Raw genomic sequence first — 26948 nt, 5'->3', positions numbered from 1 at the left:
CTGAAAAATTTCAAGAACACTAGGAACAAAAGCGATGGACAGGGACCCTTTGTCCGTCGCTTTTTTGATTTTTTTTTTAAAATTTAAAAATAAAATGACGCAGTCTGTCGATTTTTATTTATATATTTTAAAAAAAAATAATTTAGAGGTGACGCAGTCCGTCGCTTTTTGCGATGCAATCTGTTGTTTTATTAAAAGCGTCGAGCAAAAAAGCAACGAAAGTGATTGCGTTGCTTTTCCGTCGAGTTTGACCAAAAAAGCGATGCAGTATCGTTTTTTAACAGTTTTTTAGTAGTGCAAGTAGCTCATTCCGCCATAGCTACAAGCTTGTATATTCAAGCTAAAGTATGAAAAGCAACAGTTCCCTCAGCAATTATTCCCTTAGACATATACAATAGAGAAACCCCATTATTAGAATTTGTTTTTAAAAAATTAATACATCCGTTGTTTGCAATATCGTACTATAATTAATTGACAAACAAAAATCTGAAAATCTAAAAATAAAATGTAAGAAACTGTCGAGTGTCAAAATTATATTCTTGCAGTTAAGTGTGTCATTAAATTTCATTTAGACACTTAAATTATGACTTATTTCAATTATAATTGAACATTTATATACATTATAAACTATTTCTATTATATTCTTTCTATTTAAATTTTAGAATTTTTTTGTATCGGACTCCTTCCCTGCCAATAATAATATTATCAAAATTTTTAAATAAATATAAATTTTTTAAACGTCTATTAAATAGTTAAATTAACTATATAAAATATGTTATCCTTATTAATTATATACATTAATATTAATTGAAACAAATTTATAATTTTAATTTATAGTTTATTGAGGGTAATGCATATCATTGTGTTAGAGAATTATATTTAACAACGAAATCCATAAGCTTCTCAAAGCCGGCAGCTCTGTGCAGCTGTTCTTTTTTGTTTTGTTCTTTATAATTATATACATCTCTTTCCTAATTTATTTTATTCTTTTAAAGAAATTTGAATAAGTATAATATTTTGTTTATTTTTAGTTAATGAAGTACTGTTGAAAGTGAGAGGCAAAATAATAAAAAGGAACACTAAACTCTTCTAGTTCCAAAAAGAATATTATACTTGAGCAATCATCATATTTAATTATTATTTCATGAGATGTTGATATCTATATATAACCTTTAGAATGTATTTGGCATAATTTTAGTTATAAGTATTCTATATGAATAATTGAAGGAACGCACATAATTTATAAATTTACGAGAATTGAACAACTTTTATTCATATATGGGAAGAAATTTACTAAAATTTTTAATCATGAATTAAGTTATTATGGTAGTATATAACTTGAGATCAATACACCTCTACGTATATCTTCTTTCTTCTAGACATGTTTGAATCTATTCTCATCTGCATTAATGTATTATTATTCTCTTTTTATTTTGATTAGGGTATAATGGTGCTTTAAATCTATTCCTTTGTGGTTGATCGACTCTATTACTTAATGTCAGGTTCCCTTCACAATTCACATATATATAAAAAATAAATTAGTTGTATTAGCTCATGATCAACTCACTTTAATGCACCTTCATTATATAGGTGTGGACTTGCCTATCGTATTGCGTGCCTAACAATTGCCAAGAGAGCTTCAATATTGATGAGCTTATTGTCTCTTTTCTTATCTTGAAAAAGGGAAAATACAAGAGGAATTACTCCTTGAACAGTCACAAACGTTGTGTCTTTCTTTTTGCTTACACCATTTCTTTGTTAATGCTCCACTTTGCTTTCTAAAGCGCTACTTCTGCTAGCAACCATCTTCGAAGCCAATGTGTTGAGTAGCAATTTAAATAGAAACTCATTTTGAGGCTCAATGGTGCTATTATGTACCTATTTCTAGTTTATTCAAAATTAAATTTTAAAAAAGCTTCTCATCTATATATATATATATTATTATTATTATTATTATTATTATTATTATTATTATTATTATTATTATTATTATTATTATTATTATTATTTCCTTGAGAGATTCAACATAAAAAAATCAGACCAAATTAATCCAAACTAACACCAAATATGCCAATCAAGAAGATAAATCGAATTATATTTGTTTTTAGTTAGAATTGGAGGTTTTCAATAAAAAGGACTTAACCCATATATGCACCTGCTTATTACACCAATCTAGTCACTATATCACATGCGTTTTCATATAAATTAATACTTTACAGCAATACACATTTTATTTCAATTTATAGTTTAATCTCAAAATATTTATATAGTTTTAAATCTGAGTTTGTAATTATTTATTAATAATAAATTTCTAAATATATAGCTAATTCAAGTAATAATTATTGAATTTATAAATATTATTTCTTACTTAAAAAAGTATTTTTTAAAACTTTCACAATAAAACATATTTTCCCGTTTCAAAAAGAATGACCAATTTTTTTTTGGTTTGTTTTAAAAAGATGACCCTTTTTTTTGTCAATACTTTAATTTCAATTTTTCATTCATCATGTTTAAAATTAGAAAATTAAAAGATATTTTAATCCATTTAACATAAAAAAAAACTTTTTTAATTTTTTTTTAACTTTATGTCAAAGTAAAACAAGTCATTCTTTTTAAACTAAGCAAGTAACCAAATGCCATGCAATACTTTAGCTCTATTCTCCTCAAGATACTACAAATCCTAAGGACAAAAAAATGGTAATAACTGCTAAAACAAAGGGTCTTAAAGTAACTTCAGCAGGTCACATTACACTCATTCTCATCTTGGACATAATTTGCAACAAGAAACCATACCGATGGAAAGGGGACCTACATAATATCCAGTAATAATTCAACACGTGTAACCTGCATAAAAAAACAAAAGTCGTAAACGACGTCGTTTAATGACGAGCTGTTCTGCTAAGACGTAGCCTAATGGCCGACCTTTTCTGCCTACATAGAGACGCAAAGAACATCCAAAGTTGGCGTAAGCGCCAAACTCACACACACCTTTTCTCTCTCTTTTTTTGTTTTTCTTTTTTCCTCAATTCATCCAACGGCTGAACATCAATCTCAACCTTTACCCTTTTCTCAACCGTCTGATCTACTTTCATTACGCCCACCCCTACCCCCATGTTTTTATTGTTGAATTTTAAGTTGCTGTTAGTTTAGGTTAGGCCTTCCTTCTTCTCTTCCCTTTCCAACCCCAATCTTTCTCTCTCTAAAAATTCTCTCTCTTCCCCTAATTCTTTTGATTCTTCTCCATCATTACAACAACCTTTATTTTCTAACTTAATTCACATTGGGTTCTTCGATTATTTTTTTCTTTCTGTGAATAAGGTCTTACATTCTGAGTAGGTAGCAATAAGTCGATAATCGACGATCTCTTCGGTTTGATGACAATGCTGGTTCCACCGTGGCTAGAGCCTTTATTGAATACGGCTTTTTTCTCAATTTGCCGGACGCATGGTGATGCGGCGCGGAGTGAATGTAATATGTACTGCTTGGATTGCAATGACAATGCTTTTTGCTTCTATTGTCGCTCATCTAAACATAAAGACCATCAAGTCATTCAGGTAATTTTATTTCATCCGACTAATTTAAATTCACGCACCATAGTCATTCTTGCTATCTAGAACATTCACATTATGACTATTATCATGATCCAAGTGTGGTGCCACGATGATAGTTACAGATTTAGCGAAACTCAATATTTACAAATGCTTTTTTTACCCTTTTGCTACTTTAGTGAGGTTGGAATGTTTATTATCTAAACAACTCATTCTAATCTTTTAAAGACTCATAAATTAAAATTTTTGGGTTCCGTGATTCTTGTAATGTATCTTTTCTTACGTAGTAAGTAATCTAAGGAAAAGAAAGTAGGTATGAATATATGGACATTTTTATTTTTCACCACATGTGGTTACAAATTGTAATTTTTTTTTTATTTTGTTGTTGTTGAAATATATAGATAAGGAGATCATCATATCATGATGTGGTAAGAGTTTCAGAGATTCATAAAGTATTGGATATAAGTGGAGTGCAAACATATGTAATCAACAGTGCAAGAGTTTTATTTCTAAATGAAAGGCCACAACCAAAGAGTAGTGGCAAAGCAAGTTCTCATGTTTGTGAAATATGTGGAAGAAGCCTTTTGGACACTTTTCGTTTCTGTTCACTTGGATGTAAGGTAAATTATCTTATTTTGTTATTAATATTATTCATTACTTCATTTTTTTACCTATTAATTTTGTTTTTTTTGGCCATGACATTGCATTATTCATACATCATTGTTCATGATAATGTCCCACATATTCATAATAATAATAAAGCTTCACATCTTGATCACCATCATTGATTGTAACTCCTTACCAAAAAATACATATATCAGCTCCACCGTCATCATATCATATGGTCACAACTCAAAATTCAAGTAGCCTTGGATTGACATTTTATACATATTGACAAAGGTGAAGCTATGTTTATAGAAAGGGGTTCAATTGAATTTGATGCGTCAAAAATATTATACTGTATAAATAGGATAAAAATATTTTTTATAATATAATAATAAAATTGGTTCAAAAATTATTTTCTAAGTCATATGCTCAAATTTCTGACTCCATTACTGATTATGAGAGAAGCCACATGGATAGCTAGGGGAGATATAAATAGATACCCATGCCATCCTTTACCATTCTTTTCAAGAATAACCAATTAACCAATTTTTTTTAATGCTATTATTACATTTTCAATTTTGGGTTCACAAGTTACACACACACTACATATATAATGATTCATGACACCATTATAGGCCTAGTTAATTTTCTCATTAAATTCATCTTTAAATTTGACTTACATTTTGGAGTATATATCATTTCTTTTTAACACTACATTCACCATATAGGGCTAGTTATTTCTGTTACTTTTTTTTCTAGACTATTTTTATCTTTAAGTCGAGGGTTTACCGGAGACAATCTTTTACCTCTAAAGTAGAGGTCAGATATGCGTATACTTTATCCATTCCAGACGCTTCTTTGTGATGCTACACTGAGTATGTTGTTGTTGTACTACATTCACCATTAGGCCAAGTTAATATCTTTATCTATATTGCAATTGAAGATATGATGAAGTAATCTTGAAAGATGAGTTACAATTTTTGGACTATATATCATTTGTTTTTAATGACTTAGCTTGTAGGAATAAAGAGGAATGGAGATTCAAGCTTTATCTTAGATGCCAAGAATGAAGTACTAGCATTGCAAAGAGGTGAAGGCATATCATCAAGAGGAGGAAATCAATTGCGTGAAGGCTTAGAACATGACATATACCCACCCACCCCTCCACCACCCCCTTCAAATGCTAGAAGAAGAAAAGGGATTCCTCATAGAGCACCTCTTGGCTCATAACAAAATATATAATAACTAACCAAAAAATAATACATTTAAAAAACTACTTTATACAACTCACATACATAAGGAAGGGTTGTAAAGGTTGATGAAGTTTCCTTTTGAAGATGGTGGGGTCTTTTGAAAGGAAAGGAAAAAAGAGCAATAATGCACAATTTGTTATATTAGAAAAGTTGGAAGATTATTCTACGTTGTAATTAATTTAATTAAGAAATTTAAAAGGCAAAGTGTTTGTTGGAGTTAGTTTTATAGTTTTCATTGGCCCACCAACCCACATGGGCCGTTTACATAAAGTAATAACCTTTTTATTTGTTTAATAACATGCAAACCAACTTTCTTATCATTCTACCTAGTTTTGTTTCTTGATAATATATTTTGTAGAAATAGTGTTGCAACAAATCAAAATTTTAAGTCTTTCTGAAAGTGAGTGAATCTCGAGGAGAGGCATAAATTGAAGAATTAGTTAACTTAAGCTTGGTCAATTGTTCGTGGATCACTTTTCAATTTTATCTTTGAAAAATATGCATTATATTAGAACTCTTATGAAATTCAAAATAGATAATTATTTTTTAATTATAGAAACTGAAAAGTGGTTATTTGTGATCCTCCCCCCAACCCCCAACAACATTCTACTCAATGAATTTTTGAGTTATTTTTTTCATTTGGTCATTTCCTTATATTTGTTACCTTTGAAACTTATGTTTTGAACTAAAGAGTTTTTTTCTAATATAATATAATTGTGGAGCCTAATAATTAGGCAAACAACTACTACTTAGAGGGTGATGGATTTTAGAATGTGATGTGATAATCCCATCCAATAATGTATAAACAGTTGGTTGGGTTGGTATTGAATTTACTAATTATTTCTCTTTTAATTTTTTGGTAATCATAATGATTTGAAGTTGACACTTAATCCATACTCCATCTTATTTTAGTTATCATGATAAGACTTTTCACAATCCTTAAGAAAATATTAATTAGGAGCGTTATTTGACTAATATATCCTTTGTTAATTCTTTGATCTTTAGCTATTTATGTGCCTCTTAATTCTAGAATAATTAATGCTAAGGATAAAGTTGGAAAAATATAATTAATTCTTTCTTGATTGTTTAAATTAATAATTATTTTGGGATAACTATTTTTAATATACATGACAGCTAATATGGGAGAGAGAGTAATATATAATATAAATAGATTTCAAATTCATTTGCAAGTAGAATAGAGAGCATCTTGTATCTTTAGCTTGGTTAATTAATCAAAAAGAAAAGGAAAAAAGTTCAAAGATTCTACTACACAACGTAAAAGGGCATCATGATTAACATACTAAAGTACACTTGATATAAAATTGGGAAAAGTATTTGCGTCTAATATTTATACTAAATTAATAAATATAAAATATGTGTTTTTATAACATGGTGCAAATATCAGGTACAAATAAGTATGTATATTCGTAGCAAACACTTCTTTTTATATTCAACATAGTTTGCTTAGGATTGTCTGGTACGGAGGAAAAAATAAGCCATATTTCCGCAATCAAATACCAAAATTATTTTTCATTAAAAAGGAAAATGATTGATAAAATTTCTTCTACCCTTAATGCATTTTTTTTTTGTAATTTTTACATGGAAATAGTGGTTAGGAATTGAGCTTAGGGAGAAACTAGTAGTACCTCTTTTGGAGGTTTGGGACTTATCATTAAAATAGTATCTTTAATTATAGAGTTCTTTGTATTACTTGAAGGACTACACCAAGAAAGTGGGAACAAAGCAGACAACATATTGTCTCTGTTAAGGTAAAAAAGAAGTTATATTTATAATATGTTAAGAAAAAAAAGGTTATATTTATGCCAACAATGTGATATTGTGTTATATATCTATCAAAAAACAAAAATCAAAGTGAGGGGAATGATTTTTTTATGGTTATGCCAACGAAGGTGAATTTGATAATAATCAAATCTGATTTTAATAGATGCGTCTAATTAATATGATATTTTAAATTAAATAATATGTCATTTTGATTGGTCTCTTCAAATCTCTTACTCCTATTAAGATTTTAAGTGGATCGCAAAACTGAATGAGCATATATGATTAAGATTTTGCTTATCCTAAAAAAAGAAAATTATAGAAACTTTAGTTAAATAATACAATAATTTATGTTGACAGAAAAATACTCAAGTTTATTCATAAGAAAAAGGGACACGTTTAAGATTGAGGTTAATGAGTTTTGATTGTTTATAGTTAAACATAAAGGTAGAAAAAGAAGAATTTCTTTTTGGCATGGATTGCATATTTAACCTTTTCTTAATCTTAATTACTCCTAAACTATGCTATAGGATAACATTTATCCTGGTACGATCTCATCCTAAAAGAGTGATATATATTTTCCTATCATATAATTCTTTTTGTCCACATAGCATTTCTTTTTTTTAAAAAAATAATAATATAATTTTCACTTTCTTAAATTCATTAATTTTTTAGACTATATTCTTTGGCCAACCAATGTTTTTTTTACTGAAAAAAAGAAGAAGAGGACTTATAATTATGGAATCTCTTCTCCCAAATCTTCCACAGAAACATAGGTCAAAGAGAAACAAATCATAAAAGACCACAATACCTGAAATATTGATCCAATTTAATTTGCTACATGTTCCTCAAAGATAGTAAATGACTCTAAACTTTACTAAATTATCTTTAAAGGGTCATTTACTTAAATAATATAATATATAACATTAATTATAAAATTTAGTACATATTTTAGTTTTATCAAAAATAATAATACTCTTTTACCCAAAATAATAATAAAAAATATTTTTTCTCTTTCTCCCCCCTACCCCCTCTCTCTCTCTCCTTTTCTTTTTCTTCTGTCCGTTCTCTCCCTCTTTCTCTTTCTCCGCCCCCCCCCCCCGTTCTCTCCTACTTCTCTTTTTTTGTCCCTTTTTTTCTCTCTTTATTTTTCTCTTTCTTTCTCTTTTAAAAATAATAATTAATTATCCTAATTTAAATTTAATTTTAAATTGGATATTATGGAAATGGTAATTTTACTATTTTTTAAATTAAATGATTTTTTTAATGTAAATACATATATAATACATTTCTAACACAATAAAGGAAATAAATATAAACAATAATTGTAATGCATTTCAAATTCAATATATTATACATATTGTAGGCATGTTTCAATATACGTGGTGAATATATAACTAAAATATTTTAATACAATAATATATTTCGTTAATAAGAGAAAAAAATAAAAAATAATTATAATAGATTTTGAATTCAATATATTATATTATAGGTATGTTTCAATGCACGTGGTAATATATAGCTAAAGCATTTTTAATATAATAATATATTTTAGCACCGTTAATAAGAGAAAAAATTTAAAATAATTATAATATTTTTTTAATTCAATATATTATACATATTATAGGCATGTTTCAATGGACGTGGTAAATATATAATTAAAATATTTTTAATACAATAATATATTATAGCACCGTTAATAAGAGAAAAAATTAAAAATAATTATAATATTTTTTAATTCAATATATTGTACATATTATAGACATGTTTCAATGCACGTGGTGAATATATAACTAAAATATTTTTAATACAAATGTATTATAAGTATTACGTGTGAATTTCAAACTTTTCAGCACTATTCAAATTAATTTACATTGTTAGAAATGTATTATATTTGTTGAAATAACAACAATCGAATTCATAACAATGTATAATATTGAATTCGAATTGTAATACATTTTGAATTCAATATACTATATATATTATAGGCATGTTTCAATGCACGTGCTGAATATATAACTAAAATAGTTTTAATACAATAATTTATTCCGTTAATGAGAGAACAAAATAAAAAATAATTATAATAGACTTTGAATTCAATATATTATAATTAAAATGTGGTGAATATATAATTAAAATATTTTTAATACAAATGTATTATAAGATATGTGTGAATTTTAAATATTTTGGTACTATTTAAATTAGTTTTAAATTAGAATAATTAATTATTATTTTTAAAAGAGGAAAAAAGAGAAAGAGAAAAATGGGGAAAAAAAAGAGAAGAAGGGAGACAAGCGCAGGTGAGAAAGAAGGACGGGGGAAGAGAGGGGGAGAGGGGGAGGGCGGAGAGTAATGGGTAATTTTATTTTTTAATTAAAATAAATATGCTATAGATCGTAATAAAATAAAAATACATTAAAATAAGAATAATTATTAATCGAAAAGAGTTCATTTATGTAAATATTCCAATTTCAAATATATTCAAGAAAATTCACTAGATATCCTTCTTAATAATTACTGTTTAACTTTAATTTTTGTTAAGAAAATTAGTGCAAATACGACATTTGCAAAGAAATTGCCCTCCTCCTCCTTTTTATCTTCTTTTATATATATGTTGTAGAAAATTAAAGACACATTACTTATTTGTGATTGATTTGATTGAATGAAATTAGAAAAAACACTATTATTGGATTCAATTGAGCTCGATTATTGAACAAAACAAAAGGAGTATATTAGATTTTGAGGGTTTGGGTTGAATCGAACAATTAATTTTTTTAAACCCTTTTTCTAAAAATTCTCACCTTTTGTACTTTCTTGATTATTCGAATCCAAATTGAAAATTATTGAGTTTGGTATTAAATTGGATATTAAATATGGAGTCATTTAGATTTGAGTTAGTCCAATTTGGATCAATTTTAAAGGAAAAATTAGTTGGTTTCTTTGTAGGAAAAAACTACACAAAATAAATTCAATTGTGAAACTATTTACTTAAATTAGGCCCAACCCAAATTATTTATCCTTAATGGATCCATGACCCAAACTGTTTATCATCTTACCCTAATTTTTCTTTCTTATTTCGCGCATGAAGTCAGCATGATGTAATTATCACTGCTGAATTAATTATTTGTGATAGTTCATCGATATATTGATACTATATTAGTATCATATAGGATTGAGATTAATTCTCTGTGATATTCCAGTGGTATATTGATATCCTATCGGTATCATATATGATTGATTTTTTTTTTTTAAGAAATAAAAATTAAACAATTAAGAGAAAGTTTCACAATCTTATTTATTAAACTCTAAATTAGTAGAAAGTATATTCTTTGTGATAATCCGTCGATATATTGATGCCATATCAGTATCATATAGGACTGAGCTTAATCCTCTGTGATATTCCGTCGTTATACCCTATCGGTATCATATAGGGTGGGCGCTGACGTAAAGATGACGTTAGCACTCGAATTTTAAAATAAATATATTTTATTTTAAAATTAAAAAAAGGTATGAAAGTAATGTGGCATTTAAGAGTAAATATTTTTCCTTTTTGGGATATAAGTGTTTTTTTTCCCTTTTTCTTTAACCGCCGATTTTATGAACATTTCAAAATTACTTTTACTAAAATTGAGGTGATTAATCAAGATATGTGACAGATCCATTCATCAAAATTTTCGATAATCTCCCAAGATTTCTTGTACTAAGTCCTGGTGATAAGGCATCAATATGGGTTGTGGTGCAATGATGAAACTATTTCAACCTTAACCAGAGGTTTTGAATTCGAGCCCTGGGAATGGAAAAGCATCATATTAGGAGCGTCACCCCCGAATGGACCCTGTAATGCATGATCAGAATTTAATCAAAGCTCCGAACACCACATGAAAAACAAAAAAAAAAGTCCTAGTGATAAGCTATTAGTTATGGCAAGTCATTTATTTCACTTCAATAACTCTCACCTTATTGAGATTGGGCCAAAAATTACTCCATTTTGGGTAAGACCGTTGATTGTTATACCTTAGATTAATAGTTTTTTAAAAAAATAAAAATAAAAAATTTGAAAGTCATTCTGGAATGTAATGTATAAGAATGACCAAGAAGAATTATAAAAAAAAAAAAAGGAAAGAAAGTTTTGGTGGTGAAATTTAATTACACCTTTGACAAATGGGATAAAAGAACTTCTACTTTCTCATTATGTTATAATTCAGTAGGACAACTCAATTCAAAAGACTAATCTAATTAGGTAGGAAAATCTACTCAACTTATAAATTCATTAATATTTCTCTTGGTATAGAAACAATCGCCCCAGCTTGAAGATCAATGACCTCATTGGTCCCAACTGACATCAACTTCTTTGATTTAAGGTTCAGCTCATCGCTAGACACTCTATCAGACCATCACTGCGAATTTTGGATCGAAGCGTTGATCGACTTGCTATGATATCAATTGTTATAGACTGAACAAGAAAAGTCAATTCAAAGACTAGTTTATTAGGTGGGAGAGTTTATTTAGCCTATAAACCCATCAATATATCTCTTTTTAATCAATGAAGGACAATTTGCGCAAGATAAATTATTATAATTTTTTTTAATCCTTCTGATTTATAACTAATTCATTTAATCATTAATTAATTAAAATCTAAATTTTTGGTTCCTTTATATAAAAAAATATATATGTTATACTTTGATTATTTTTATAATTATGTATCACATTTATATATGGAATAACAGTACAAATTTAACATAACTCGTGAATAATAAATTGTATAATAATTAATAATTCATTAAATTTGTCAAGATTCACACAAGTGACAATATTAGAAGTATACATTTCAATTAATTAACAGATAAAAGTGATAAGCTAAAAATATTGCAGGCATCAATATTAAATTTGCCATTATTCAGAGGACTAAAAGCAAAGTTAGCGTTTTTTTGACAATTATGGTGTTCGAATCATCTTGTGTGTACCTCAATTAATATTATGGATACTATGTTATATCCATCAATACAGGTATCGAGTAACTTTGTTCATCAAGACTTGAACATATTAGAAAAAAAAACTCACATAATTAGCTTTTTTGCCTCCGATGAGATTTGAACCAGATTAGTAGGGAATAATTTGTTTTCCTTTTCCCCTACCAAGTCGAGACAATGATCTCAATAACTTGGATGATTTGCTCCTTAATGATGAATGATCTCCTTCGTGATTATAATGAGTGTAATCCATAGACAATGATCTCCTAATTCTTTGTGATGACAAATTTGTTGATCTCCTCTCTTTAGACATTACCATCGATACACAATGTCTAAGCATGCCACGAGGTTGTACTTCTAATGAAGAAGTAGAAGTAGAAGAAGAAGGTGAATTTTTGTCGTTTAAATTAATTTCCGATAGTAGATCCAATAAATACATAATATGTGTTTCTATCTCCGTTATTGGAGCACGACAAATGGGGCAACTCGAGTGAGACACGAACCACTTGTCGATGCATGGCACATGGAAAGTGTGTCGACAATTAGGCAACAAGCGGACCAATTCTTGATCTTCTAATTCACCTAAGCAAACAGCACACTCATTTTGATCTACAAGAAATAATTTGCCCTTTTTATGGATTGAATTATAAGATATGATAGGGATTTTTTCTAAGATTTTTTTGTCTACTCCAATAGGTAAGTGAGTTTCTTGGATTGTTGGTCTTAGAAGAAGAGTAGTGTTTATAGTTTGGGTATTTCTTCTTCCAAGACAATATTTGCTTAAGATCAAGTGGTATATTGATAATGCTAATGCTGAGGAAACTATGCCTATTAAGGAGATAATTAGAGGAGCATACCAATATGTTGAAGTGGTGATTGAAGGTTCTCTTAGGTTTTCCATGGTGATTTAATTTGTGATCAAGAAAGAATATATATAATTTGGTATTTGTGATCTTATAACATGTCTGATTTTAAGGAGAGGGAGACAAGGTCTCACAAAGAATGAAAGTGGAACTAGTTTATAGTATGTTAGTTGAAGATAAACTTAAATTAGGAGTGTTTGGTGTGCACAATAACATTTTTTAGAAAATATTTTCCTATATAGTAGAAAAATGAATTTCTAATGAAAATAGGAAAAACAAGTTCCATAAGACATAAGTGACATTTCAGTCTTCCTCATCACACCATCATCCCCCATAGCCCAACCTCCGCCATCCCTCTGTTGGAAAAAATGCGGACAAACACAAAAATATATATATGGTCCAAATAATAGAAATAAAATGAAAAAATAATGACACCAAGAATTTTACGTGAAAATCCTTTTAAATAAGGGAAAAACCATTGTTCAAGAGGAGCAACTGATATTACTATAGTAAGAAATTTTACACTGGATAGTACCAATTACAATACTCAAAAATGACTACCACACACTCAAAAGGAATAACACTCTTTTGATTTACCACCTTACAAAAATATCGCTTACACTCTATTTTTCTTCACAAACTATTTTCTTATTATAATCTATGAAAACCTCACAGCTCAAATATTTTTCTCTCTGTCTGTGAATTGAATGTATTGAATAAGGAGCTGAAGAACTCCTTTGATAGGTAAAATTTTTATTTCTCCGTGCAGAATTTGTCAAACAAATTGTGCCACTCTACCAAAAGTTGCATGCTTCCTTTGTTGACAAAAGGAAAAATGGCTTGCAGTTATTGTTGAAAAGAAAAAAAAGTATGGGATAGACCCCACAAATCTCCCCTCCAGTCCTGTACACTAGAAGGAGGTATCTTCATCTTCTCAGAGAGAGCTCATGCCAACAAGTTCTTTTTACAACTCGAACTTGTCCATTGTTACCACTTTGGTCAGCATATCTGCAGGATTCTCATTTGTAGAGATCTTTTCAACCTGCATAGATTCGTCTTCTATATTTTCTTGAATCTAGTGATATCTCACATCTATGTATTTCGTCCTTGCATGGTACATGGAGTTCTTGCCCAAGTCTATTGCACTTTGACTGTCATAATAGACGACATACTCCTCCTGATGCAAGCCAAACTCTTAAAAAAATTGCTTGAGCCATATCATCTCCTTGCTAGCTTTAGTAGCCGCAATATAATTAGCTTCAATTGTAGACAGTGCAATACACTTCTGCAATTTCGACTGCGATGATTTAGTTCCCCCTAAAAAAGTAAACAAATATTCAATAGTAGATTTTCTATTATCAAGGTCACCTGCCATATCAACATCTGTATATCCCTTCAAGATTGAATTTGATCCTCCAAAACACAAATATTTAGCTGAGCTTCCTCTCAGATACTTGAGCATCCACTTTACAGCTTTCTAATGATATCTTTTTGGATTGTCAAGAAATCTACTGACAACACCAACTGCGTGAGCAATATCAGGTCTAGTGTATACTATTGCATACATTAGACTTTCGACGATGGAGGAATATGGAACTTTGGACATGATTTCTTTTTCCTCCCTAGCTGTAAGACACGTCTTCTTGCTCAACTTCATATGACCAACAAAAGGTGTGCTAACAGGGTTAGCATTATTCATGTTGAAGCGCTCCAGTACACTTTCAATGTACTTCTCTTGTGTCAAATAAATCTTTCTTTCATCCCTGAGACATGTAATTCTCATGCCCAAAATTTGCTTTGCATGACCCAAGTCTTTCATAGCAAAAGACTTACACAACTCTTTCTTCAACTCGTCAATCTTGGAAGTATTCCTGGCCACAATTAACATATCATCCACGTATAGCAAGAGGATGATAAAATCATTGTTAGAAAATTTTTGTACAAATACATAATAATCTGAAGAAGTCTTCTTGTAGCCTTGCTCCCTCATAATAGATTCAAACTTCTTGTGCCATTGTCTAGGAGCTTGCTTTAGCCTGTAGAGACTCTTTTTGAGTTTGCACACAATTGTTTTTTTACCATTTACTTTGAAGCCCTCAGGTTATTCCATATAAATATCCTTTTCTAGGTCACCATGAAGAAAAGTCGTCTTCACATCCATATGCTCAATCTCTAAATTAAGAATAACAGCCAAACCAAGAACTATACGAATGGAAGACATTTTTACGACAGGAGAAAATATTTTATCAAAGTCAATACCCTTCCTCAATAACCAATCTAGCTTTGTATCTGGACTTCAAGTTTTGTTCTTCAACTTTGACTTTGAACACCCACTTATTCTTTAAACCTCTCATGCCCTTAGGCAATTTTACAAACTCATAAGTGTGGTTCTCATGCAATGATTTTAACTCATCTTGCATGGCTTCAATCCATTGATCCTTATTCTCATTTTCCATGGCCTCTTCATAACACTCAAGTTCACCCCCGTCAGTGAGTAGCACATACTCATTGGGTGAAGAACGAAAGGAAGGAATACTTGTCTTGTGGACCTCCTAAGAGGAACATTTGATGCTTCTACAACTTCATGAGCAGGGGCATCATTAATAACAACATTATTTTTATTATCAATATTAATATGTTGATCGGGGACTTATACACTTGTATGAGGAACTTGATCAAGATGGACTACGCCATCAGAACTTGAAGATTCTAGCTTCTGTGTTTTGTCAGCATCTTCAATGGTTTGATTTTCCATGAAGATGATATCACGATTTCTCATAAGCTTCTTTTCAGTTGGATCATATAGCCTATAACCAAATTCATCAAGGCCATATCCAACAAATATGCACTGTCTTGTCTTGGCATGTAACTTTAACCTCTCATCTTTCGGCACATGTACAAAAGCTTTGCAACCAAAAACTCTCAAATGGTCAAAGGAAATATCTTTTCCATACCAAACTCTTTTTGGAACATCACTTTGCAAAGCAACAACAGGAGATTAGTTAATAACATGTGTAGTGGTCAATAAGGCCTCACCCCAAAAGGGGTTTGGTAACTTTTCTTCAGAAAACAAACATCTAACTCTTTCCATCAAGGTCTTGTTCATTCTCTCAGCCAACCCATTAAGCTGATGAGTATTAGGAGAAGTCTTTTGGTGTCTAATAACTTGATGCTTGCAGTATTCGTCAAATGATCCATAATATTCACCATCATTATCAATACGAATACATTTCAATTTCTTTCCAATTTCTCTTTCAACTGAAGCCTGAAACTTCTTAAAGACACCTAACACTTGGTCTTTAGTCTTCAAGACATAGACCCAAAGTTTTCTCAAGCAGTCATCAATAAAGGTGACAAAGTAAAATGCATCACCCAATGTCCTTGTCTTTATTGGACCGCATAAATGAGAGTGCACTAACTCAAGCAACTCTGTTTTTCTTAAAGGAGGGTTAGACTTGATCTATTTTATTTTCCAGCCAAGATGTGCTCACACTTTTCTAATTTAGCACTTTGAAAATCTGACAATAATTTCTTCTTAGCTAGAACATTAAGTTATTTCTCACTGATGTGGCTAAGCCTCTTGTGTCATAACATTGAAGATTTATCGCTCTCAACTGCATTCACTATAGTGGCACAAGTATAAGCCGTATTTCATTATAGACCACAACGTTTGTTATCACGAGCCACAACCAAGGAACCCTTAATGAGTTTCCACTTTTTATCGCCATTGGTATTAACATATCCTTCATCATCTAGAACACCAACAGAAATTAGGTGCAAACGAACATCAGGTGCATGTTTTACATTGTTCAAAACTAATTTAGTTCCAACACTAGTTTCTAAATAAATTTTACCAACACCAATCACCTTAGATACAGTCTCATTATCCATACCCAAAGTTCCAAAGTCACCAGGAGTATTGGAAAAGAAAAAATCCTTCCTTGATGTCACATGAGATGTGACACCAGTGTCCACAACCCAACTTGACTCATCAGAAGCAATATTTATCAGATCTGCATCAAGGATTGTAACAAGATATTCGATGGAGACGGTGGTTAGGCAATTTTTATTGCCATCTTTTTTATTTTTCTCTTTGTCTTTGTTCTTCCTCTTCAATTTCCGGTAGAACTTCTTTGTGTGCCATTTTAATGCCACAATGATAACACTCAATATCCCTAAATTTGCCTCTGGATTTGCTCCTGCTATGTTCTCTATTTTGAGAACCACGATTTTATTTATTCCCCTAGAGCCAGTTACCAGGACATCCGACGAAGAAGAAGAACCTTGAGATTTTCTTCTCATCTCTTCATTCAAGATACTACTCTTGGCAAAATCCATAGAGATCACACCATCTAGAGCAGAATTTGACAATGAAGTTCTAAATGTTTTTCAATTCTCTGGTAGGGAACCAAGTAGAAGCAAGCCTTGAATTTCTTCATCAAATTTAATATCTATAGCAGATAACTGATTCATGATTTCCTGAAAATTATTCAGGTGATTTGTCATCGGAGAGCCTTCATGATATTTTAAACTTAATATCTGCTTTATTAAGAACATCTTATAATTCCAATCTTCCGAGCATACAAGCTTTCAAGATGCTCTCATAGGGTACGAACATGTGTTTCCCCAGAAATATGGTTCAACACATTATCGTCAATTCATTGTCTAATAAATTCACAAACCTGTCCGTGCAAAAGATTTCACTCTTCATCTGTTATATTATTAGGCTTACAGTGGTAAAGATTGGTTGATAAAAAATATTGACATAAAGTAAACCTTCCATTTTTCCCTTTCAAATGGCAAATTAACACTATTCAAACTAACTATTCTACTATTGTTGGCTTCCATCTTCCCCGCCCCCCCAAATATTACTATAGCAAATCAAAGTAAATATTTTTTTATGTGAAAGTTCAAACTATGCTGCAACCACAGAGCATACTAAGATAAAATCTTGCTCTGATACCAGTTTTGTTGGAAAAAATACGGACAAACAAAAAATATATATGGTCCAAATATTAGAAATAAAATGAGAAAATAATGACACTAAGAATTTTACGTGAAAACTCTTTTAAATAAGGAAAAAAACCACGTGCCAAGAGAAGCAACTGATATCATTATAGTAAGGAATAACACTCTTTTGATTTACCACCTTACAAAAATATCGCTCACACTCTATTTTTTTCACAGACTATTTTCTTATATATAGTCTATGAAAACCTCACAATTCAAATATTTTTCTCTCTGTCTGTGAATTAGATGTATTGAATGATAAGCTGAAGAGCTTCTTTTATAGGTGAAATTTTCATTTCACAATTTGTCAAACAAATTGTGGCACTCCACCGAAAGTTGCACGCTGCCTTTGTTGACAAATTGACAAAAGAAAAAAATGGCCTACAGTTATTGTTGAAAAGGAAAAAAAAGTATGGGATGGACCCCACACCCTCCACTAGTTTTTGCTTGCTTATCGAACAACAGAAATAAGTAAGAAAATCATTTATTTTCTACAAAAATATTTTTCAGGAAAACATTTGTCTACCTACCAAACACACCCAAAATTAAATTATAAGTTTTTGTTTTGCCACACAAGAAAACCCAAAAAAGGAAACCTAAACTATGTTGAATGGTTCAACTTAACTATAATGATTTTTCTATATATAATTTACATATGGTATTAGACTATTAATTAGTAATGTTTTTTTGAGTATTTAGAATGATATCCAACAGTAGTACTAATATTTTGTGTGGTTACGGTATCTTTGTATGATAAAGCTATAAATAATATGCAAAGTAGAGACACATAATCAAGATGTGAATATTTTTTGAATATGAAATATTAATTTCTTCAACGACATATTTGTTGATGACCTCTACCATTCCTCACGAGAAGTGATTAAAAAAATAAAAAGGAAAAAGAAAATCCTAGCCACAATTTTAGGTAATATTTAGTTGGGGATACTTAGTTCTTAATTACTATATTGTTAGCATGACGTTTTAGTAGGTCCATGGAAGATGTGAATGATCCAAATGTGGTGGGATTTGCAACAAGTGGAAGTTAAGTGTAGATAATGTTTTTCTGGTTTTCCACCTAGTGTATGATATTTATATTAGAGCTTTGATTAATTCGAATTCACACCGCAGAAGGTGCATTTAAGAGGAAAATGTTTTTTAACAAGATTTTTTTTTTCATATTCAAAGTTTAAACTCGAGAACTCTAATTAAGGTTGAAGATGAATTATTGCTTGAGCATAAGAAGGCAGAGTTTGTTATAAGAATTATTAACGAAAATTAGTACAATTGTACTAATTAATTAGACATCTCAAATTGTATTTGACTCGCACTAAAAACTGAACATTAGATTAAAGTTGGATGAGCTACTTAATATCCTTTTTGGATTGAATCAAATATACTCTTCTTTACTTGTTTGCCCAAATCATTCTCCTTGCAATAATTTTACGTGCCAGGTGGCAGGGACAGTAGTTTAAGAAAATATGAAATTAGTCTTCCACGTGGCTATTTGTTCCAGAAATTAAACTAATGTCCACGTGGTTATAAACTATTATTGTTATTTACTCCTTTTTATTTATTTTAAAATGAGTGGACATATTAGGAGACATAAGGATTAAGAATAAACATATTTGAAACAAGATTAGAGTGCTCTTGATAGAAGACAAAATATGGGAAGCGAGATTGAGATGATTTACGTATGTGGAAGAGTGGTTTCAATGGAGGACAAAATGCGGGAGTGAGATTGAGATGGTTTGAGCATATTAAGAGAGAGGTCTAGACGCCCCAATGCCGAGGTGTGAGAGACTTGCTATGAATAGTTTCAGGAGAGGTAAGAATAGACCAAAAAAGTATTTAGAAGAGATGATTATACAGGATATAACGCAATTTTTGTTGTAATAACGATTTACTATTTCATGGAACATCAGTAACTGTTTTTTTTGGAACTATTTTGAACGATTTTTCTTGAATCGGGGTTTATCAAAAACAGTCTCTCTACCTATAAGATCTGCATACATTCTATCCTAGCAAGACCTCACTTTATGAAATTATACTGAATATGTTTTTGTATAAGTGTCAAAAATATTTCTAACATATGAAAAATGACGCACAAAAACTTCCCTTCCACCTTGTGGTCTAACCCTCCACATTTTTTTTTGGATCAACAATACCCCTCAAACTAAAGCAATGTGTTCACATTCACTGCTGTATGTAACATTAAAGATGGTACGTGAAGCCGAGAGCAATCAACAAAGAAAAATAATATCAACATCTGGCTTTTAGGAGCACTGCACACACTAACAAGATCACTTAAAACAAGCCATCAATTTTTAGTCTAATGCTGATGCCGCTTCAGTGGTATGTAGATGGCTGTCAAACTGTCAAAAAAGGAATTCTCGAAAAGTGGGGCTAATCAGGAAACTCCACCTCCTGCGTTCTGCTAACCAACAACGGGCAGCGGATCTACTCAGCTTACAGCAACCCAGCTTTCTTCAGAGCATTCTCAAAATCCTCCTCGCTCTTCCATGAGGGAATCTGCATAACGAACATTAAACAATTAACTTGAGTCTAATGTTCCCCATGGATAATACCAAATTGAACCAGAAACTGCAATATAATTCATGCAATATGCACCAACTTCCCGGCCACTAAAAGCTCAGCTATGTTGGCATTCTACTGTGTTGAATTTTTTTCACTATAGTCCACTACATCTAGTAAGGAATCTATACAATTTCTCAAATAGCACTTATAAGTCCGAACTCAATTCCATAAGAAAGTAGTTGTGGCACAATGGGTCACACAAGTCATGATAAGCCATGCTTGTAATAAATGCAACCTAGCTCTATGATTGAGTGGCATCTTTGTAATATATAGCAAATAGCATAGTGATTGACCACTACTTTGACAAGATTACTACTATACTATCTTGTTTTAGGTAGCTGTAGATCACATCAATGTATATAATATAACAATTCTACTTGAAACAAAAAAAGGGGATCCCCCGACAACAAAACTACTCTTTAACTCCTTATATAATGGAACTATGCCCTTCTTTTCTCCGCAAGATTTTCTTGTTCCTTTTTTGGTTGAGAAATTGGCCAGATTCTTTTTCCTGTGAATAGCATACTACAAATGTTGCATTCGATCATAATGCTAAATGCTTTGTTCATCTTATCTTTATCTTGAATCGCATCTGCATTTCACTCGGAATTGTATCATAAGTTTAGTGTGAATTTGCACCCCACCCCCTTCATCACACAAACACAGAATGAAGAAATTCTAAAGAGGTAAGTTTGTTCAATCTCTTGAATTAACTGGAGTTAATATACTTTAAACTAATTTCAGGCCACAAAATACCAACCGTGTTTGTAATTAATCATGATACTATACCTCCAGCCTTATTTAGAAGACCATGAACATAGTCAGATGCTAAGCACCTGTATGCACGTATGACCTAATCCTACAAATTTTTTGGGTAGGATCCTAAACGTCAGAAACAAAGAAAAGCCCAAAATGCAGTAATGTAAACAGTAGATACATGCCTCAGCCACTTGATGGTTGAAATGGTTCTCAATCTTTGACATTAGCATGTTGTCTCGGTCACTGCACAGCAAGTTGAATATCGCACCTGCACAACACGAGGAAAGTCATACTACACAACGCTGCATAAAGTACATAACATTTATATATGGCTCATTTTCAGCCATTAATCTATCAAGGAAGTATGCATAAGAAAGTGGCAACATATTACCTTTGCGCCCAAATCGTCCTGCTCTACCAATCCGATGCAAATATACCTCATGATCTGGCTCTGTTGGACTCTCATGTCTCACAGGGAGGTCATAATTAACCACCAAATTAACCTGCAAACAGATTATAATAGCTTTTAAGATTTTCTAAATGTTAGCCACCAAGACAGAATTCAAGAAAGAAGAGATTAAATACCATCGCTACACAACAAGTTTCACATCCAGAAGAAGAAACAAATTTGCATAGCATATCTATGGTTGGCAACTGGAAAGCCTCAAATCTAAAGTTACCTGTGATTGGTCAAATCCACGAGCAAGAAGATCAGTTGATATAAGAACTTGTGTCAATCCATCTTTGAACTCCTTGATTATTTTGTCTCTGTCTTCTTGCTTAAGAGCACCTTGAATTGTTGTCACTTCATAGCCATAGTTAACCAATGATTTATGCAACATACTTGCACTGTTTCTGGTACGAACGAATATAATTGTTTGCCCCACCTTCTGTCCTAGTTCGAGTATTTTGTCTTTAATCACCATGATTTTTGAAAGTTCATCTGGACACAGCACTTTATACTGTTTTACTGAATCCAGTGAAAGTTCTTCCTTCTTTACAAACATTTGGTTGTAATCTTGCACGAAAAGATCTTGAACAATTTTTTGCACAAATGCTTTGACATTTTCCCCAAACGTTGCAGAAAAAAGAAGCACCTGCAAATTGAGATGATGAAAAAGAAAACCTCAACATCAATTTTCTTCCTGAGAATCGTCCAATGGGGGAAGCTTATCAGGAAGAATGTATTATAAACAACAACTTAGCACAGACCCGTTTGCAGCCCTCATCACATCCCTTTTTTGCCTAAAATAAACTCAGCTATTTATTAGCCAGCTCTATGAGTTGTACCTTAATTTAAGCCTCAGACTATACTCGGTACTCACTAAATGAAAACAGTGAAAATTTAGATATTGCTTGATATTCTACTCCCTATCCCATATGCATACATATAGAGGAAACATGAAGCAGCCCCTATTTCTTTTTACTTGTGAGATAACGACTAGAAGCGATTTTGCCTCTCTTTATTGTTTTGCAGCTGTGAGTGCTATGTGCATTGTCATTTGTACATCAAAGCAAATTTAGTTGGTTGGTTTTGGAACACTGGACTTGGCAAACGCTCCATTAAGGGCATACCTATTAAATGGGGAAATGTTCTATTCATGTTAGCACCTGCACTTCTATTTTGCGTCCTATACTTTTCTAGGAGTAATTCGTCCTTATAGAGACTTATACGTTTTACACGCCAGTAGAAACAACAACCACCCCCAGTGAAATCCCACAACGTGGGGTCTGGGGAGGGTAGATTGTACGCAGACCTTACTCCTACCAAGGTAGGACGTCAGTAAAAAATACAAAGAAATTTTACTGCTTTTTATAGTTATTTTCATTTTATATAGCATTGGCCTGAGATGAGTTTAAATGGAGTAACATGACTGTGAGAAAGAAGAGACACAAATAACCATCTCTTTCTTCTTTCTTCTTCAGTCTAACAGAGATCAAATGGATTATCGTTGAGCATACAACAGAACATTGCATAGAAGAAGCTGAACAGTTGGTAGATTCTTTGCAAGTATCTTAGGCTGTTCTTAACAATTTTTTGAAGGTCCCCATCATCAGAGGAATACAACTTTATCAGTTTCAAGAAAATGGAGTGACATGATCAGTCTTGATTCATGAAGCCAACCCTCAACGTAAGTTGCGACTGAGGCATAGTTACTACTGCTGCAATAAAATAAGATGCACCAAAGGTGTGACTGAACAACCATTGAAGCTGGAATGGACAATGGGAGACCTGGGTTAAACCCTAGTAGAGGCAAAAAAACAATGAGGTGGTCTTTTCCTATCTGTCTAAGCTTTCAGTAAAAAGATTTACTTAGTAGGTAAATTATTATAGGTGCGTGTAAGTTGTCCCCGGAACCACCATCATAAGAAAACAATTATACAATTTGATTTGTAATTCTGACATGCTAAATTCATGTATGCTGCAAAAGTTTCTCTATTCACTTTTGTATTAGGAAAAATGCAATGTGCCACTCTAAGGGTCAACCATTTGAGAGACTCAGCTTTGCATGTGACCTCTGAATTCAGACTCTTATTACAAACTAAGCAATTCATAGCAGCAAAAACCTAAAGAGAATTCCATCATCAGGTGAACTGAAAATTTAAAAAGCACAAAGGCCAAACTTCAACCAACCTGGCACTCAGTGCTGGCTTTAACGATTGCCTTCATTATTCTTATGGAATCATCCTGAAAACCACTCTGTGACACACAAAAAAACCATAATCAGATACTGCGAATTGATAAAAGGACAAAGCACAAATCCTTAACATTTCAAGCAAAATCCCTAAAGATGAGATTGGAAATTAGATAATTAGCTCATTACGCTCAACACTACAGTTCATCTTAGAAAGCAAAGGCTAAATCCATTTTTTTACACCAACACACAAAAAACGAGAAGTGATTTAAATAATTCAAAAATTACATGTACATCAATAAACATCATCAAAAGGGGGAAAATCAAAGGAACACTAGCAAGTGCGGATAGAGAACCAATTACCTCTGCCAACATGTGGTCCGCTTCATCAAATACAAGAATTTTCATGCAACTCATGCCCAGTTTCCTTGCCGTCACCCACTTGTTTATAGTCCCAGGTGTGCCAATCACTACTTGTGCTGTAACAGGTGGCCGTTTTGAAATTGGAATATAGTTGGCAGAATCTGCTGGGATACCTAACTCTGATGTTATGCCAGTGAACTTCCCCATCTTCAATAGCACTTCCATATTCTGCAACATTATCAACCATTTAAACTAAACCTTCTAAAGTATTCTTTGTTTGTTGAATAATGAAGAAACGTCTTAAGTTCTTCTTTGAAATGTAAAAACACTAAAAAGGATCATTCTTTCCTCAACTTCCTCTTTGATTCTACAATTCCTCATAAAAAACAGCTTAAACCACCACTCCCTCCAGATGGCAAACAATCAAATCAAAGATGAATACTTTGCATCACCTCACAAACCATCTCAAAAACTACAGGCGGGAACACACACAACATAACCATACAGGAAACAATATATACAGTAGGTAAAGTTTCTAAAATATAGATATGTAGTGTGGCAAGTACCTTTCTGGATTATTTTTTTTATATCTAGTGAAGCAGATACATAACTAAAACACGTGCATAATCTGACACGCATAATGTTGCACCAAAATTTCTATTCAGCTAAACATTAAGTTGTGAAGTAATTGATCCTGCAAGAAATTAATTCTCCAATGCCAACATTATTGTTGCACCCAAAGACAGGCCTAGGTCAATGATGTTGGACAAAGATCTAGGGTGACTGCCAACAAAAAAGGAAACTTGATTTCTTTCCATCTGCCTAAGCCTTATTGGGCTTAACTTAATTATTTACCAGTAAGAAGATCCAGGTAACCTGTGGATAAGTCCAGGTGCACGAGAAAACAAAAATCAAGAACAAAGAGAAGAAAAAGGGTACTAGCATCTTATATCAAACCTGAATAGCCAATTCTCTGGTTGGACAGATACAGAGAGCTTGAGGGGCAGCAAGCTTTGGATCAATCCGACTCAACATCCCAAGCACAAAGCAAGTAGTTTTACCAGAACCATTATGTGCTTGAGCAATTAGATTCTTGTACGGCGGCGTAAGAATCATAGGCAAACTAATTTCCTGGATTTTGCTAGGACGCTCAAACTTCATCTCTACATATAATCCCTTCAATAGCTCAGGAGATAAGTTCAAATCCTCAAATCTCTTCGCTGATTTGTACATAGTATCGCCAGATACAACCTAGATTTCATTGATTAAACCTTAATTTAGCTAAAATACAACAAAATCAGCTTATTCAAGCTCCGAAGAGTGAATCAAATCCAAAAAACACAATTAGGTTGAGGAAAAGCGTACGGCTTGTATGCTGGAATCTTCCGGCTCAGAGAGAGTGGAGTTGACTCTTTTGGACTCATCGACTTGTAGAGATCCGACATTCATCTCGGCAGTAACGTCGTCTTCATTGGCGGCGGAAGACTGCTCATCGATCTCGTCGGCTTGGTCTGCCCAGCTTTTGGTTACAGGTGGGTTTACCGAATTGGTTGCCGGTGGGTTTGCCGTCGTAGAAGCGGCGGTGCTACTGGTGGCGGTGGTACTAGAACTGTCGGCCATTGGAAAGTTAAGGGAAAACAGGGAGATGAATAAATATAAATAGAGATTAGAAAATAATGAAAAATATTTATAAACTCGTTACTTACAAGATTTTTTTAATTGTTTTTTACACTTTTTATTTTGTCTGTAGTATAGGTCGAAAATAACTAGCAATATCTTTATTTATAATAATAAAAAATTAAATTAAATTAATATTAAAAAATTTATTTCTATATGAATTCTGACAAATAAATCATAATTAGATATTAATTAAATAAATACAAAAATAATAAATTTTAAGCAATTTAATATTTCTACTTCAACTTTGAATTATTATTCCAATAGAGAATATTGAAGCCTTGAACGTGGCGTGAATTGTTTGTTCCATCTCGAATTTTTGATAGTCTTAAAACCATCCCTCAATTTAACCTAGTGAATCTAAATACACTTTTGATCTACCACATGATATAGCGAGTGATCTCAAATTATTGTAGGAACGTGAGGCTCTTAATGAAAAACCGAAAAAAAAATATTTAAAATACCCCTAAATTTGGCGACAATTTAAGATTGTATAAATGTTCAAATTTTTTTTGGTTTTCCACTCGGTATCCGAAGCCCGTGGAGCTCCGACTATACCCGAAACGTGCACTATAGAACTCATTCGGGGGTGACACTCCCAACAGAATTTTTTTCATATCCAAGGCTCAAACCTAAAACCTCTGATTAAGGGTGAAACAGTCTATCACTGCACCACAACCCAATGTATATAAGTTCAATTAGTTAAATAAAATAGTATTTTTAAGACAGTCAACAATTTAAGAAAAAACTAATAATTTGTACAAAATTTGAAAATATTTTCAATACTTTTCCCTCAATATGTATATATGCACGTATGAGGTTTGGCTGACTCGCAGCGTTGCTTTAGCCTGACGCTAACTTGCAATTAAATTAACTTAACAAATATTTT

At 31.8% G+C, this 26948-nt stretch overlaps 2 protein-coding genes across 2 annotated transcripts; one reads left to right on the top strand and one right to left on the bottom strand.

The window, feature by feature from the left end:
- The first annotated feature begins 2981 nt into the window (after nt 1-2981).
- Nucleotides 2982-5732, top strand: LOC129877824 (protein RGF1 INDUCIBLE TRANSCRIPTION FACTOR 1-like). The gene is made up of 3 exons (XM_055953363.1): nt 2982-3554; nt 3950-4168; nt 5169-5732. The coding sequence occupies exons 1-3, from the start codon at nt 3375-3377 to the stop codon at nt 5382-5384; spliced, it is 615 nt and encodes a 204-aa protein (XP_055809338.1). The 5' UTR covers nt 2982-3374; the 3' UTR covers nt 5385-5732.
- A 14459-nt stretch (nt 5733-20191) lies between these two features.
- Nucleotides 20192-26050, bottom strand: LOC129877821 (DEAD-box ATP-dependent RNA helicase 38). The gene is made up of 8 exons (XM_055953360.1): nt 25748-26050; nt 25340-25633; nt 24383-24610; nt 24019-24084; nt 22064-22480; nt 21775-21886; nt 21566-21651; nt 20192-20558 (listed from the first exon to the last, which is right to left on the bottom strand). The coding sequence occupies exons 1-8, from the start codon at nt 26000-26002 to the stop codon at nt 20496-20498; spliced, it is 1521 nt and encodes a 506-aa protein (XP_055809335.1). The 5' UTR covers nt 26003-26050; the 3' UTR covers nt 20192-20495.
- Between the last annotated feature and the right edge of the window lie 898 nt (nt 26051-26948).

Source organism: Solanum dulcamara, chromosome 12 (assembly GCF_947179165.1).
Source record: "Solanum dulcamara chromosome 12, daSolDulc1.2, whole genome shotgun sequence".
In the NCBI taxonomy this organism is placed as follows: Eukaryota; Viridiplantae; Streptophyta; class Magnoliopsida; order Solanales; family Solanaceae; genus Solanum; species Solanum dulcamara.
This window is presented reverse-complemented; position numbering and strand designations above follow the sequence as displayed.

Excerpts from the sequence above, each read along its gene's own strand:
- LOC129877824 (XM_055953363.1), top strand. The coding sequence starts at position 3,375 with ATGACAATGCTGGTTCCACCGTGGCTAGAGCCTTTATTGAATACGGCT. Across the intron at positions 3,555-3,949 it reads AAGACCATCAAGTCATTCAG|ATAAGGAGATCATCATATCA; the intron begins GTAATTTTATTT and ends TGAAATATATAG. Across the intron at positions 4,169-5,168 it reads TCTGTTCACTTGGATGTAAG|CTTGTAGGAATAAAGAGGAA; the intron begins GTAAATTATCTT and ends TTAATGACTTAG.
- LOC129877821 (XM_055953360.1), bottom strand. The coding sequence starts at position 26,002 with ATGGCCGACAGTTCTAGTACCACCGCCACCAGTAGCACCGCCGCTTCT. Across the intron at positions 25,634-25,747 it reads AAGATTCCAGCATACAAGCC|GTTGTATCTGGCGATACTAT; the intron begins GTACGCTTTTCC and ends AATGAAATCTAG. Across the intron at positions 21,652-21,774 it reads AGGACGATTTGGGCGCAAAG|GTGCGATATTCAACTTGCTG; the intron begins GTAATATGTTGC and ends CGTGTTGTGCAG.